The sequence below is a fragment of the Lepidothrix coronata genome, unplaced genomic scaffold (assembly GCF_001604755.1).
Source record: "Lepidothrix coronata isolate B3197 unplaced genomic scaffold, Lepidothrix_coronata-1.0 Scaffold181, whole genome shotgun sequence".
NCBI lineage: Eukaryota > Metazoa > Chordata > Aves > Passeriformes > Pipridae > Lepidothrix > Lepidothrix coronata.
Window position 1 is genome coordinate 1252110 of NW_016690361.1, and position 17288 is coordinate 1269397.

The following is a 17288-nucleotide window of genomic DNA, read 5'->3' on the forward strand; positions in this document are numbered from 1 at the left end:
TTTCCATGCAGAACATTTTAGACGAGTTATGATGTGAATCTCATCCCAATGAGCAACAGGTGAGATGCACCTGTAAACCATTTCTCTGAGTGCTTCACACAGTCAGTGTAATGATGTCCTACAAAGGAATAATAAAGTCTGACAGGAAAATGAAGACATAATGTGAAATTCATATTCAAATCTGTTTAAAACAACTTGTTTACTGTATTCAGACAAATACTTCTGAACTGTTTTCATTCCATTTACTACTACTGCAGTTAGGCAAAAAATACAAAGCTGATAGTAAACTATGAATTCATTCACAGTAAGCAATAGGTAGACGAACACTTCTGCTGTATTCCTGTGTGCTTTTTTCTACTCCTAATGTGGATAGATAAATTCTTAGTATTCACTCCTAGTAGTTGATGACAATATTCATAATAATAATTATGATAATAGTAAAATAATGTACATTTAAATAGAATGTTTCCCTGAAATAATTCTACAAACTTTGCAAAATGATGCAGTGGAACCACTTTATCCAGTTACTGAAATGCAGCCATCTCTATAATGAATCACAACATCTGTTTAAACATGGGTAATGTCAATCCTGTATGATAGATTAGATCAGGAGAAGAAATAAGTATTATAACTAAGTAATAATAAAAGGAAAATTATTTGAGGTCAGGTTTGTAGGAAAACCACAGCTCAAATCCCTTTACTTTGAAAAGTCCTACAGGGTGTTTTTAATTATTAGGTTTTGGAGTTTTTCTTAATTCTAATGGCAAAATCTTAAGCTGTTCAGCAATCCCAACACCACACTAGAGGATGGAAAAACCTGAGTGTGACAAACCAGCACTGCAGCTGTGAAACATTGCCTGAGCAGGTTTCAGGACAAAGACGGTTAGCACCATGCAGTGAGCAAAGTGATCCACTTTTTAAGATGCCTATTTTCATTCCAATGTATTGCTTTCATCTTAATGAATTTGGTATTATTCAGCACAGTAGATTCAATTAAAAATACTTAAAAGTATTTAAATTATTAATGATTCAATAATTAGAAATAAGCATTTTAATCCATGACTGAATAATGTATACTATTCAATTTATTTTTTGGAAATAATGGCCTAGGTTTTTTTTTTTCCCTATATTTGCAATTCAGCACTATTCAGAAGTTGCAATTTTGTCATACTGGCTTACTGCAGAATATAGTGAGTGCAAAACATCTCATTTAATGCACCCCAAGAAAACACACACACATGTGGGAGACAAGAAGTGATACAGTCCCCTAAAGCTCTGCTAAAATCTCAGTGGTGTTTAGAGATACAGTGGTGTTTAGAGATACAGTGGTGTGAAAAACACTGGCAAAAAAACAAATCACAAGTCATAAACAAAAAGTATATAATTATGCCAGAGAAAACCTACAACACTTACACCACTAGTGATAGGACAAGAGGCAATGGCTTTAAATTGAAAAAGGGTAGATTTTGATATTAGGAAGAAATTCTTTAGTGAGAGGGTGCTGAGGCAACTGGAACAGGTTGCCCAGAGAGGTTGTGGATGCCCCATCCCTGGAAGTGTCCAAGGCCAGGTTGGATGGGGCTTGGAGCAACCTGGTCTAGTGGAAGGTGTCCCTGCCCATGGCAGGGGGTGTTGGAACTAGATGATCTTTAAGGTCCCTTCCAACCCAAGCCATTCTGTGATTAGGTGAATGTGACCACAAAGTCCTGCTCAATGCATTCATGCATAATCATGCATATTCACCCTCCATACACCCTCCCTGGGCTAACCTGGGAGCAGCTGGAGACAGCTGGAGACAGCCCTTCAGAGATCATAGGCCCACACACCTGAGCACACCCACAAGTAAATTTAATATTGCCATGGCATGAAGTGGGTCAGTGCATTACCAGACAGGTTGTTGCAAGTCACCTGTGGTCCCATTGTGGACAGGGAGCAGACATCCCAGAGGGCAGCAGTCCTGCGGTGGCATATTCACACATCTGCAACTCCAGACTGCCTTCTGCTCTCCAGAGACTTCTGGAGTGGACAGCTGTTCACTGTACATTCAGGATCAGCTGAACCTAAAAGCAACCCTAAACCAAACTAACCTCTAAATTCCTTTCATTTCTGACTGGAGTTGGATTTAGACACCAGTCTCCTGACAACTGTATATAGGCTCTGTGTCCCCTGTGGCTTCTGCTCATGTGCATTCCTGGCTTGATTTTGCCTCTAGGGTATTGCTGGCTCAGGTCTACTGCAGAGAGAAGCCCTGTCAGTACTAGAACTGCTCAGAAGGCTGATGCAGCAGCTGGGAGCACATCAGCTGCACTGGCCCTATGGGGACTCCAGACTCCCAGAGCAGGCAATACCACTGGGAGAAGTCTGTCATGAGGGCATAACCATGAACAGACTCCAAAACAAGTTGCCCTGCCAGAGACACTGAACCCACCTCTATCAGCAAGGGTGATCTGTGCCAGCCACATTGAATCAAGCCACTATTTGCATGGGCTTTTTTTTTCCTTTAATGCAGCTGCCATATATCCAAAAAACAACTCATTAGGAACACAACAGTATTAGCCAAATCAACTTTGTTCTTCAGAGGGATGAAATCCAGTGATACAATTCACAAATAGTGGGTGTTGGTGGGTGGGAGTATTACGCAGTTTTTCAAACTCTTTTCTCCTGTGTGAGCAAATTTTCATTCTTGCAGAGGCCTCCTGCATAATTGCTGTGAAGGGTCATGCAAGGTTTGTTTTTCCCAAGCTCCCAAGCTGAGTGAGCTGGCCAAAGGCTTGGGCTTTGGACAGAGAGGCAGTGCTGCTCCTCTGGGCCATGGTGCTGCCGTTAATTCCAGGTCTGGAAGAAGGGGTTGTTCTGCTTGCTGGTTGCTGTCCTCATTTCAATACCATCTATTCAGCCTTCCACATCACAGATTATTTGTCCACTGGGCATAGATGGCCCAAAGCTTTTTTTACTGTGCCTTCTAAAGAGGAACAGTGTCTTTCCCAGAGTACTTTATCCCAGTTCCACCTCCAAGGATGGCTATGATGTCTGCCTCTAAATAATTAAGACTACCATAAAGTAGGGGTTTTACAGAATATCCTCTTTTTCCTCCTCATTAACCTGCCAGCTTCATCTCTCAGCCCACTCTAAGGTCAAGGAACACCTTGTGAGAGGAGCAACATAATACAAAATCTCTCACATATGTGACAGTCTCTGTATTCCTTGAGACTTCTGAGACAAAGGAGAACTTGACAGAGCGTGAATATGTTGCTGGTGGATCTGGTTTTGATATTTGGCTGTGAGGCATGTAATAGTGGGGTATCTATATAAGCCATAAATTAATGAACTGAGAGCTTTATTTCTGCAGTTCTCTAAACTGGGGCAGTTAGGTAGCCTGGTGTTTTGTAATCCTGTTTTACTTAATTAAAGTATTCCTGTTGGCTGGGTGGAAAGATGTGTTACCCTATTACTAGCACAGGATGAAAGGAGACATCATTAGTGTACATGACTCCTTCCTCAGACCCCACCAGAGCTAGGGCCTCTGTAGGTCCTCTGGAACAGAATTAACATATTTCTTATTGAAATGGGGTTTTTCATTTTGTATTTTTTTTCTCTCATATCCAGCTGCATCAATTTCCTCATTACAAGAATTAAACTGCTTATTTATCTGTAATGTGCCTGGGCTTTTGTGAAGCTTTACAAATGAACCTTTGCTGTTAGGCTAAGGAAGGTTTATTTTAGCGCTTGTAGTTCCTATAATCCTGAGTTATTAATAAATTGAACAACTTTTCAGGGGTAAGAATCAAGATCATGAGAAGTCTGTCTCATGCTAAGGATGATGAAAAGACTGCATTGGAGTCCTCTCATAAGTTTTCTTGGGTTTGTGCCATTGGAGGAGGGAGCCCATCAGAAGCAGCACCTGGCAGAACATCTGCATCAAGTCCCTGCTGACATCCTGAGATCCGTCTGCCCAGACTCACTCCTCCCTTCATACAGAGTTTGACATATCTGGTATCCCACTGCCAGACAACCTCAGCAAATACTTCTCTCTCCAAGGAAGGTTGTGTCAGTTTTTCAGTGTCTTCAACTTGTGTTATCTCATTGCTAACCCGATGGAAGAGTACACAGACTCTTTTCAAACTGCTTATGGCTCTCCGGAAGAAATTTGCCAAAGAGCCTTGATCTGAGCCAGCTGGAAGGCCTGATCTAGGTGCAAAGATCAAATCCAGCCCTCTCCAGACCAATGACCCTGAAGTTTTAATTCTTTGCAAAGGACAGGAAAACCAAGACAGTAACTGAGATAAATGTTGATGAGTGGATGGGACAGATCTGTTCCTTAAGGCTTTGCAAGGAAGCAGCAAGGCAGTGCTGAAGGCCCCCAGGCTAGCTCCATAGTTAGCTGCTAGGTCGAAAGTCAGTTATAATTTCTTTCTGTTATTCTACATCACTTTGAGTTATACATTATTGTACATACCCTCTGGTAGACCCTTTCAAAGGAACTGAATAACAAAGATACTTTAATTTTCTTGTTTAAGTTCTGGGAAATAAAAGATCATTTTTCATTTTGAGTTGGCAATGATGATCCCCAAACTAGTGATGGAATAGTGGAAATAATAGATTTGTGGAAACTGTTCTAGAGATCTGTCCTGTAAGGAATGGTGGATCAATGAAAACTTCCTTTCTATATCTGTATTATCTTTTATACTGAGCATGTTTTATGTCTGTGCCCAACTCCTGTGCTGCAGGAATGATTTTTGTTTCCAAATGCCCTGGCTCTTGGGGAGCATTTTTTCTTTCTTCTATCTGTGAAGACATATAAAATAGAACTTATCTTCTTCTGTAGATAAGAATTAATTTAGTAAGAGACATCTCTTCTGTGTATAGGAGCATACTACAGTGTAGAAGAAACACCTGCTAATGTGGGTTTGAGGGTGCTACAGTCACAAGCAAAGTAGATTGTCTCAGATGTGTTGCCTCTCCATCACTCCATAACACTGACACAGCCCAGTCACAAAGGTGTGTACATAAGAGGTTGAATAATGCATGTTGAAGAATGCAGTCTCCTGAGCATTTATTTCACTCCTTGCATTTGTCCTTTAGGTATTTCCTACTCTATCATGATATTGACTTGAAAATTTCCTAATACAGAAGGCAGAACTCGTAGACAAGGAAAAATTTCAAAATTATTACTCTTTTTGAAGTCATACATCTCATATTTCTGTGAAGGATTTACCAAATTTTAGCATCCCAGTCTTTGGAAAAAGTCATATATATTATGAGAATTCCTATTTTGAGGCACCCCTTAACCCAGGGGATGTAATTATCATTCTGTAACATTTCAGATGAGAAGCTGCATTTGACCGAACTGTACCACTTGCAAACAAAGGCCACTTTCTATTAATTAAAAGCAGCTGAAGACCAGTTTATGAGTAAATAAAAAATTCAGACATATTCTCATGTCACACAATCATGTTTATACCTTGTCTTATTTTAATGTGAACTCACAAATGTTCATGTGAACAGGCTTGCTCTTCAACATAAAAATCTATATACCGCACTGGGAAAATGTCCCCCACATACATTGCCTAATTTAAATTAATTCGTGTCTTTGGTAATGATCTGAAGAAGCTGCTCTACTCTCTTTTCTGTTTAGTGGTAGAGATAGAGTGGAACAAAGATAAAGTACTGCCTGAGAAAAGTAGCCCAAGAAAGGCTATGATTAATGAACAGAAAAACACAAATATGGTCACCTGCTTTTTAAGAATGAACAATCACAAGCTCTTTAGGGCAGTAAAACCCCATGATACTATTGTTAAAACAGTTCTGCTTTAAGTAGACAAGCATAGCACCTTAGATCATCTTTTAAATGAGAAGTAAGCAAGTCATCAAAAGAGAAGTAGGCAAAAACCTGACTTTCACCATGCTTGCTGCTCTGAAGGTTCCTCAGGCAGGAAAGGCTAAATAAAGCTGCCCTGAATTCAGAATTTGCTGCCCTTGCCAAACCAGAGCAAGTCTTACTATATTACACAGTAATAGCTACTTGAGGCCTCTTCAGTTTCAGCCATGCAAAAGCAGGGGAGACAGTAGGTCACTCCCCAGTGTCTCCTTGCAAAAGGATAATGCAGTAGGCATGATACTACCAAAAGAAGTAGGTATGAGTGTGGCATTCTTTGACTGGAAAAGAGTTCCACAGACAATAAGGGAAACAACTATGCAGAAACGAGTTTCAAAAGGATAACAAAAGACAATTTTTCTGGCACCTCCCTGAGAACCTAATAAATAAAAGTAAAAAGGTTGAACGCCTCAGCTTCTATTTATTTGCTGTAACAAATCAGGCACCAGTGATGGTAGGAGATTCACCCTGTAGGTTAAGCTCTGCTCTGTTCTTTTTGTAGCCTCTCCAAAGCAATCCAGGGTTGCAGTCCTACTCTAAACACCAGCAGCTCCCCACGGAGCAGGAGTGATGCTTTAGGAGTGCAGAATCAGCAAAAGGGCACCCCTGCCATTTCCCTCCATGTTCCTCCTCTTTCCTGATACTATGACAGGAGAAGGAGGTGCCTCTAGAGAAATGCACACATTCTCAGTATTAGTACATTTATATTTAACTCTGTAACAGACACACAAAGCTACTCTAACTTGGCATGATGTGACTTTTTTATAATGAAGGCAGCAGCAATTAACCTGACATGCGTAAATCCCCCAAATCCTGTTTATTTCTTACTTAAGTAAATGAACCATCCATCCAAGGAGAAGCTGCTTTGCTCTAGACACCTTTATCTCATCCTTGCCCTTTTAATGTCCTATGAAAAATAAGTAGTTGTGGTAGGTCTGATTTGATATAAGAATTAGCTCTTGAGCAACATGGTGAGTTGTGAGGTGGTTGTCTCCTGCAAGAATTGGTTGTTTTACTTTTATTTTCTCCCACTCTTGTTTCTGGAGGAACTGCTATAGGAGAATGACACCAGTTTGTCACCAAACTCCGAACTCCATACTCACCTCCTTCGGCTGTGCTCTTTTAAATTCCTACAATCTCTTCGTGAAATGGCAAAGTCCTGAAGATCTGTATGTTGCTCAGTTTTTCCATGATTCAGCAAAATGAAGCTCTTCGTATTTCACATTTATAATCGATCTGAACACACACTTGCTAGGGAGAATTTGGGCAAAGCATGAACTGTGCTCCAGGGTGGTTAGCATTTATCTGCTCTTTTTAGTTATCAAGCATAAGACAACATAATCAAGCCTATTGATTGACTAGTCAGGTATTTATTTGTTGTTTTAACATGCAAAACCAATATAACAGTTATGGAAGTTAGAGAGAATATAGCACTGAAAAAATTGTTCATTCAGAATGAGAATTGTGCTTGAACTATCCTCCACAATCATCAGTTAGTTAATTTGTCCCAATATTTATAGTTCATCATTACAACTGCCAAAACTGGCAACCGCCAGGATTGTTGTCTCAATTAAGGACAGTAAACAGATTGTCCCATTTTTTTTAATGAAAAAATCTAAAATGTAATACTTCACAGTTTAACATGTTTATTCATTTAAACGAGCTAAAAAATAGTGGTGTGACATCTGCTTGAGAGACACTGGTACCTAACATTTTGGCTGTCTCCCCACCAATTTGATTGTGATTGAGGGGGAATAAAAGGATGAGTAGAGGATTCTGTCAATTAAATGAATTGATGAACTACAAGCAAAATATTTTTTTCACTCTTGGGAAAGTGTAGAAATACACCTACAAAAATGCGTTACATAAAACTAAGAGGATGATGGGGAAAAGTACTGCAAAATATCTCCATCGGCTCTTTCAGGGAAAAATATTGTAAGAATCTTTGCCAGTTTATTCATCTCATGGCTTCATTTCCCAAAGTACAGGCATAATCCACTGTAAAATCTTTTAAGAAGCAGTTCCAACATCACATTTCTGGTGTCTTACTGATGTGCCATATTGTTACTTAGTCATAAGCACCACTAATTATTACGCTACTGTAAGTAAAACTTGAAATGCAATCAAGATCTGTAGTATCCTGTTTGTTGGCACCCTAACTTGCCTATTATGCATTTCAAGTACAGTCCTTTACAGAGAACGGTCCTAAATGCATTTGGCCTTCACCAACTGGCTCAGTTGTGCCTTACAGACACAATCCCACATCACTTATCACTCTACTGGGAGCTGCTAGCAACATTTTCCTTCTTGAAAGGGCAGCATTCAAAATCTGGCCCTAACTCAGCAGATAAGCCTCTTCCTTGGTAGCAATTTTCATGGACATGGTATGAGCAGTTTTGTAGGGCTTTCACTTTGTTTTTCTTTAGGACAGTCTAGTAGCATTGTCTAATTTTAGGCCAACTACTCCAGAGGACACCTAAGCAAACAGATGAGTCTGCTCATGCTGTGGCTATCTGCAGTTACGTGTTCTGGCATAATCTCACAGTCTACAGTGTTGTCCCTGCTACAGCTGGTTGATGCACGGACGGAGCTATGACTGATCCTGAATCACATGATGTCTATATGATATGCAACAGTGAACTTTAACTTAAGCATTCTTCAAGAAAAGTTCAAATGTATCTCTAGAGTCTACTAGGGAAATGCTTAACATGCCTCCTAAGCTTCCAGTAAAATATATTTAGAGACACTAGGTAGTAGAGCTAGAGCCTTTCCTTGCCAATGTTCACTAGAAGCACTAGTAAAACTACTATACTGAGGGTTCTTCACTGAGATGGTCTACATGCTGCTTCTGCTTTTGTAGGATCAAAGAGAAAAGGAAAACCACCAAGGAAAGATTAACTGAGCAAAATCACTGCTGGAAGACTATTGTGCCTTCCTAGCCAGAGATTCTTCCAGACAGGACATCTGCTCCCACCCACAGCACAAGGACTCAGTATAGGCATCTCCTCCACAACCTCTGCTGGAAAGAAATTCAGTTTATTCCACAAGCAGAGGACAACAACACTACTGATGTTTACCCTTCCCCTAGAGGTGAATATCCTTGAGAAAACCTGCCCCATCAAGCCCATGTAAAGAATTTGATCAGCAATCTTTCCCTGAAACAAGTGTATAAAATATTACTTTTATAATAAAGTCAATTTGTCTGAAGGGATAGAACTACATGGATAAACCATGCCTGGAGAAAGAGCCCTGCTCTATTGGTATTGGATAGCGTGCCAAAGGAAGCTCTCCTCATTGTCTTTTAAGTATTCATAGGCCACATTTAGTTTTAATATGACCTTAGGGGTCAGAACTGCCTAAAATAATCCAGATATTCTAAAACTGATATCACTGCTCACTTTTGAACATTGTGCTGTTTCGATTGCTTTAATGTCCTTTCAAATCTATATATATATAATTCAGTGTGTTCAACATTAATAAGAGAACCAAAATAGTAAAAATTTCTTTATTAATAAAAAAGACACTGAGCAACTCATACAAAGATAGATGACCCAAACCCCAAGAGGCATGTTTCAATCTCAGATATAATTAAGAGCAAATTAAACCACATGTCCCAGTAGAAATTATTGTACTGATAAGAAAAAAAAGTGTATTTGCTGCAATATTTATCACGTATTTCTACATACACTGAATAGAAGTCTATCCAGTTTACCTAAGCAAAAAGAAATGTTCCTGTTACATGAGGACATCCTTCCAGTACATGAAGGAAGCCTACAAGAAAGATGGAGAGGGACTTTTTACAAGAGCACGTAGTGACAGTACAGGAGTGAATCGATTCAAACAAAAAGAGAGGAGGTTTAGATTAGACATTAGGAAAAAGTTCTTTATTCTGAGGATGGTGAGACACTGGAATAGGTTGCCCAGGGAAGTTGTGGATGCCCCATCCCTGGAAATGTTCAAGGACAGGTTGGATGGGGGATTGAGCAACCTGGTCTAGTGAAAGGTGTCCCTGGCCATGGCAGTGGGGTTGGAACTAGACGAACTTCAAGGTCCCTTCCAAGTCAAACCATTCTATGATTCTATGATCCATTCTACAAGTTTATGATCTTTTACGTAAATGAAAATGCCTAATCTAAACAAAGCAAACACACTGCAAACTATGGCACTTGTGGGCAATACAGACTTATGAGCCGCACATCAGGGAACTTGCTAGAATCACAATATATATATGCTTTAGTTTTTGTCTGATTCATAATTATGGGAAAGGCAATCTTCCTGTTCTAGGAACTTCATGTTAATAAATTTGACAGTAAGAATTGCTTGCTTGTTATCATAACCAATCAGAGAGCAGGTTACAAGACAACCTGTGTGAAGGGAGTAACTACACATCTTTCTCAGGCCATGCATCACCCAGAGAGCTCTATGCAGACATTAAGAAAGCAATCCTTCCAGCATCTTATAGAACCAGAACATTGCTAATGCAAAGTAATGGGAAAGGAGTGCAGCTTCTGTGACATGTGGTGGGGCACTGGTGAAGCGAAAGGCATGTCACATCCAAGCAGACAGCTTGTGATACACTTTTCCCTCCAATGAAAATTAGGCCATGTGTCAGATAATGTTTCACCATAAATTCAACATGTTGCTACGTGTGTGGTCATGTATGCAAGTAGTATCAGCCTATAAATCACATGCATGCATACATGTTAGAATTTTGTGTCTGTAAGAGTCATAATTAGAAAAAGAGAAATATTTGCACATACATGTTTCTCTTTTGTGTTTTTCTTGGAAGACCGTAGTACTCTTAATTTTTAGAGGAGTTGTTTTGCATTGCATAAAGTGAGTAAGGAGTATGACAGATAAGAAGTGAATCCTTAGAGACTCATAATGTATATGCTCACAGTTACTGTATGGTTTAAAAATTAACTGTACTGATCTAAGTTTCTTAAGTGGTGATAATGGGACTGTGTCAATTTAAAAGAAATATATTTTCCATTATAATATTTGCTGTAATTTGTATCCCTTTGTCTTCAAAATCACTACAAGAAATCTTAGGCATCTCGGGAACAAGACAGTAAATACCTCAGTTTCAATTAAACCTAACATTCAGCCCTGAAATTTGTATCAAAGGTAAAGTGAAGCTAGTTCGCTAATAAAACTTAAAAATTATGCAAACTTTTCAGGAAGTCAGTCTGCCTAACTTCCTTGCCACATTCAGCACCAATGGCTCTACGCTTTTCTTGATATCAAACTGAATCTGAACCAGACAAAGACTGACCACACGTTTAAAGGATTCAAAGCTGAACCTTTATATCCACAAGCTTAGTTATATGCCAAACTCGAAGCAGAACAGGATAAAGTCAAAATTCTAAAGCTCCTTGCAGCTGCTCTGACATACCAACTCCTTCAAGCAACCTGTGGCTATCAAAGGGATCAGAAATGTTATCTACAGTGCATAATTTGAAAGGTACTTTGCAAGAACTGAAGCATGTCATGGAGCCAAGATTTACCCAATTATTAGTACACCTGGAAAAAAAAGTGCTTTCTTATTACTTACAACTTCTTACATTAGTTTGATGATTAAAATGATTGTATAGCTGGAAAGGAACGTTTTTTTACAACATTCCCCTAATGGGTAGAGCAAGTTGATACCACAACCATCAGGAAGAGTATAATTAAAATACAATTTTGACTTTATATTAATAATAGACTAATATACTAATTAAAACCAACATCAACTGAACTTTCTATTTACACTAGTTCAGACAGCACAGCAGCAAAGAACTGTGTTTCAGAAGCATATGTGAATGTTAGAGCTTCTGTCATCCAGGTGCCATTTCTAACAGAACACATGTGTGCTGAACAGTTGGCAAAAGAATGAAAAAGATTACTGCAGATATATGAGCACACAGAATCTGGGATGACATAAAATTAAGTCCATATAGAAGGTGACAGACTGTTTCTAAAAGGATTTTTTTCCCCTACAATTTCTTCCATCTTCATGTGCGCGCCTGTGCACACATGCCCAAGAAAGATTAAAAGGGAGAGGGAGGATGAGGGTGTTTTGATATATTTTAAATAAAAGACTTTTTATTTGGTATTTCTGCTTTCTTTTGGAAAAGGAAACTAATTTGGTTATTAGGAAGCTTTGATTCCTAAGTTTGGTCAAGGCAGACACTCCTGTGAAGTCAGCATGAATATCCATGATAATAATAGCACCTGTCTTTTGACATCAAAGTTCTCTGCCTGAGACAAAAATAATGTAAACAATAAATTTCATGTATTGTACTGTTGCTCCTGGCCTTGGTGTTAATCAAATACACTTGGCCAGGCATAAGTGTTCTTATTTTGGAGATCTAGAACATAGAAGTGACTGACCTATTGCAAAACTTTCTTATGAATTTGGACTGCAAGAAATGGCATCGTTTATGATCTCACGCTGAAGGGACTGTGTGTTCCTATGCAGTCTTGTTGAAGCAGAAGAAATCTTGATGATAGATTCATTGCATCTACTAGTTTTCATCTGGATCCAGATCAAGGTCAACTTCATTGGAAATGTTAAGATAAAAGAAAGCATAGAAAGCCAACAAAAATACCAGTATAGCTGCAAGGACAAGGGCAACTTCCTGTAGAAATAAAAGAAAAACAAAATGTGTTAGAAATAACATCATATTTTCAGAGTAATCAGGAATTAATATTATTTCCCTTCTATAATACACATCAAAATAATATCAGACATATATAACTGCGTAAGGCATTGATGCTTTAATGATTTCTTTTTTGTGATTATCATTTCAAATATTAAAAAATCCACTTACTTAATAAAGATTTTAGTGAGTCTGATATACTACCAGAAAGAGGATATTTGGCTTAAAAATCTTTAGTCTGACCTAGAAATAGGAGCTTTATATCCTTTTATTATGCTATTCCTTCTTTTTTAAAAGACAGAATTCACAAACCACAGTTTTGAACACAAATTTAAGTTATGAATTTACACTGTGAATTTTGATGTTTTCTAGCAATATGTTACTGCTTTTTGCCAACAAATTTGTAATTTTTTAATGAAGCAAACACAGTATGGTGGAAGTCAATGAAAATTGCTACCTCTACCTCCCAACCTCCTGGCATGCATTACAATATGGAGCTACAAAATCCTTCAGAATTGGAACTTTTCTTCCTTCCTCTCTGCAATAAGGCAAAAAGCACAACAATTTGCACTTGCACTTGCCTCTCTTCCCATAAAATATTGCAACTTGCTGCATCTTTCTTAATTAACATAAAAGAGTCTTCCAAAGTATACATGATTTATAGCAGCTTTCAGAAGCAGAAAAATGTTTTTTGTACTACACGTCATACTCATTATGTGACTGCCTATCATCTTTAAGGCTGGACTCTGTTAAGCTCCGACTTTAGATCTCATAATAAATGATCATCTCCTTTATAACAATACTTCTTTCAAAGTCACACTATTTCACATTTTTAGGATTTATTTTTCTGTAAGGTACAGCACACTTTACACTAGTTCAGATTTTCCTTATTATCATGATGTATTTTTAAAATCATGCACTGAGATTCTCCAAAGGAACATGTTAGTTTGTACCTCCAAACCCCATTTTCCCTTTACAGAAAGAAGGAACAACCTCTGCTCCAAATCTCTGCTTCATGTTAAGGTATAAAACAACTACATCAGAACAATTGTGCTCTACACTTTAAAGGAGAGAAAAAAGACAGTTCAGTGACTTTATAACAACTAATCTAAATTGGTACTGAAGACGCCACATGAAACCTACTCTGCACCAGTGGGACTGAAAGGAGATGCCTACACCTCACTCAGACAATAAGACACTGTTTACCATGCAAGGACAGAATCTGGTGTAAGATTCACTGTGTCCTCTAGGAGAAGCCAGGTGAATTCTTCCCAAAAATGCCCATTTCTCCCCTTGGACCAGAAAGAGAGTGTAGATAGTACCTCTAGTGTGCACTGTAGGATGAATCCTATCCACTATCTCTACATGTTGGTGGTGGCTTTGTGATCAGCTTTGTTTGTCCACTGCTATGAAGGAGTTAAAACTGTGCATTTCATTTTTTAAAGTCTAGCCCATAATCTGGCATTCTTCTATAGAACAGCATTTCATTTGCATTTACATGAATGCATTTATATAGTTTATCAGAATGTTGGATCAATAATTCAACATATGCCACCTAATAAATTTTGAAATACTACTGCCTAGTTGGCGTATGTTCTATAGGAGCATATTTTTTGTTCTATAGAAACCTTTGCTTTACATTTTATACGGATGATTAATTGAGATGTACTTTAAATTTATTTTACCTCATTAAAATTGCTTCTGGAAATTTGCTGAGGCTGTTGGCTACAGATTTCAACTACATTTTCCTATTAGAATTGTATCATCCTCTGAACTTCATCCTCCTGATTTCATATGATTTGATTAAAAAAAAAAAAAAAAGAGAAAGTACATCTAATTCACTAATATATTAAAGGAAAGTGATTTTTGCTTTGTTGCAGTTGCAACACGTCAGTATCTCACAAAAGGGCATGGCAGCATCAGACAGGTTTCATTTATTTCCTTGTATCCACAGCTGTGCTCCCAGACCCATCTGGCCACACAGCTACTAATCTTAAGAGGATGTAATAAACAAGTGACATACAACTGCAAGCTCCATCTGCTCAGGAGAGTGGACAACAAAACCGCACAATGCAGGCACCGTTCACACTTGACACAGAGAGCAAATTCATTCCAGTATTAAAAAGTTTTTTCCCTTGTTTGGATGCCACGCTTACCACGCTTACTGCTTTACAATAGGTTCACCTTTCCCCTCCCTTCTCCTCAGTCTCCCTTATGAAATGCTGTGGTAGCAGCAGCAAGATTTTGAGGAATCTCAGCATTAAAGATTTGTTTCAAAGGAAGTGAAGTCGGGAAAATCATGAGTTTTATTCTCAGACAGCCCAGTAACTGCTTGATGGGAGCAGTTCTTTAATTCCTCTGCCTAAGTTTTACAATTAATAACACTGTGATAACAATACTACTTTCCTTACACAGCCATTAGGAACTGGGTGGCTGGATCAGTACTTATTATCCCTGGGAATGAAAAGCTTTATTGAAACTCCAGGTTTCAGAATTATGCAAGAACGTTAATTTTGAGTTACTGAAAAAGATAGAGTAACAAAAATCTCAAATAAATGGCCTAACAAAGTATACCTGGTTCTCAGCTAGAGACACATAGTCTCTTAGGAATTGCATCCAGTTTATGAACTTTTATAAACATGAATTTTGCAAGGTAAATAGCAAATGCGAGGTTACACTACTATACTGTACTTGCAACAACAGTATATCTTGTCATTTTAATTTGTTTTATACTTATCAGACTTTGCTATTTGTATTTTAAGTCATGCATAGAAATGAAATGTTAAAATACTCCCCACTTGGCATATATAGCTCCCTTTCTCTTGTACTTTATGGATCATGCCCATCATCCCTCTGCAAAATCCATTTACTCAGAGGATTTCATCATGAATAATTAAAGAATATAGAAGAAGTCCTGTAGAAATAAACTTAAAATGATCACACGGCTTTTTCTCCTTTTTTTTTCTTTTATATCATGGTACAAACCACTAGGAAACAACATCTCTGTTCTCAAATCCCAAAATATGGTCAAAGAAGCCTTTAAAAAGGAACAGAATTTTCTATTATATTCTCTTAGAATAATGTCTGAAGAACCCTACTGATTTCAGCTTGATTAAGTTTTTCAGAAACTTTTCATACAGGAAACACATGCCATTACAGCATAATGTAGATTTAATTCTCCTTTCATTTTTTGTCAGTTTTATGTCTCTCACGCCAAAATACTTGGATAATGTCCTCAAACTCACCATGATGGAACAAGTGGCAGAGCTGGGATCTAAACAAGATTAATCAGGAGATGGGGTGAGGAAAAAATGTTGGCTACAATAATATACATGGTTACATATATATGGTTACAGCATATAACTATATACAAATCCGGACACCATGGCAGCATCATACCCTGCACATATAGAGAAATATCATACTTTCAGGAAATTTTAGGGTGTTTTTACATATTTCTTATTGTCCTCCAGAGAGAATCATACCTTTTTTACCTGAAAGCAGCTTAAAACTAGGTGAAAGAGTACTACAAATTGCTCTATTTGAAATGCTAAACTATCCCTGTCTCTTTCTGAAAAGGAATTAAAAAAAAAAACATGCTGAAAAAGGAATGAAAAAAAAACAACATACCTGTAGAAATAAAACAAACATATATGGACTTGACAATCAATCTTTTTATCTCATATAATTTTTAACTGAAGACTTTATCTGGACGCTCACTGTGACCATTTTTTAGAGTTTCAACACAATCATATTTAAATATGGATGCTTAATTCCTTAATGCAGGACATTCTACAGCTAACAGAAAGTCACAAAAATAATTTATTAACTTTTATCTGCACTTCTTATGTAATAATTTTTTACCATAAAAATTTGAGATAGAACAAAGATCGTTATTGTCTCAAATAATGAGAACGAGGTACTCTTACAGAGTCATCTAAAAGGCTTGGCCATTCACCCACAAAGCAACAGGATTTGTTTTAATATAGCTAAATGCAAAATAATATACACAGGTATCAAAGATATAGATAGTGCTTACAAAGTGGAGTACTCTGCCTTAAAAAACGATGACTCTTAAAAAGGTCTTTGGAACTCAGAGGTAACTACTCCGTCAGTGTGATCTCTAGATGTACAAAGGCAGAGGGATTTCCAGTAGGGAGATGATTGGTATTTATTTTATCATAGAGAAGAATGAGAGGCAGTTTAGTTACAGCATATAACTATATACACCTGTATTTAAGTAAAGCCCTTCATAGAGTGAGATCCTTTTATCCTGTTTACAAGAACCTCTCAAGGTCCATCTGCAGTTAGATAAGCTCAGTTTTGAAATAATATACCATTTCCTAGAGGCAAGAATGATTGAACATTCCAGTTACCTCTTGGGGAAAATATGGCCTTCCATAGCTATGAGTCTTTTATCATCAGATCTCTCTCAAAAAAGTACATTTTTATTTAGCAATTGGAAAGAATACTTCAACTTGGGCTTGTGTGAAAAGTAGTTCCTGACCGCCAACCTTGGAGTTGGTAAACACAGCCCTTCCAGCTGCTTCTCTCTTTCAGGACCCTGGGAAGACTGGGATTACTTACATAGTCAATGCTATATTCTGAACCCCTGAAGTATCAGGTTTTTAAAAGTTATGACACCTCCTGCTTAGCTACCCAGACTTTTCCATTTGAAGTGTTACGTAGACATAAGTAGTCATAAGTAGAGACATAAGTGGGCCTGAGAAAGATGGACTACTGCTTCTGGAGGGTACAGAAAACCCTCC

At 38.0% G+C, this 17288-nt stretch overlaps 1 protein-coding gene across 2 annotated transcripts in view; it reads right to left on the reverse strand.

Moving 5' to 3' along the window:
* Window positions 1-9886: 9886 nt before the first annotated feature.
* TRIQK (triple QxxK/R motif containing) overlaps window positions 9887-17288 on the reverse strand; it is a 62311-nt gene continuing 54909 nt past the window's right edge. For both annotated transcript variants that reach the window (XM_017830620.1, XM_017830619.1), the window contains exon 4: window positions 9887-12498. In XM_017830620.1, coding sequence (XP_017686109.1) covers window positions 12385-12498 — 114 coding nt within the window. In that variant the 3' untranslated portion in view covers window positions 9887-12384. The remainder of the gene's footprint in view (window positions 12499-17288) is intronic.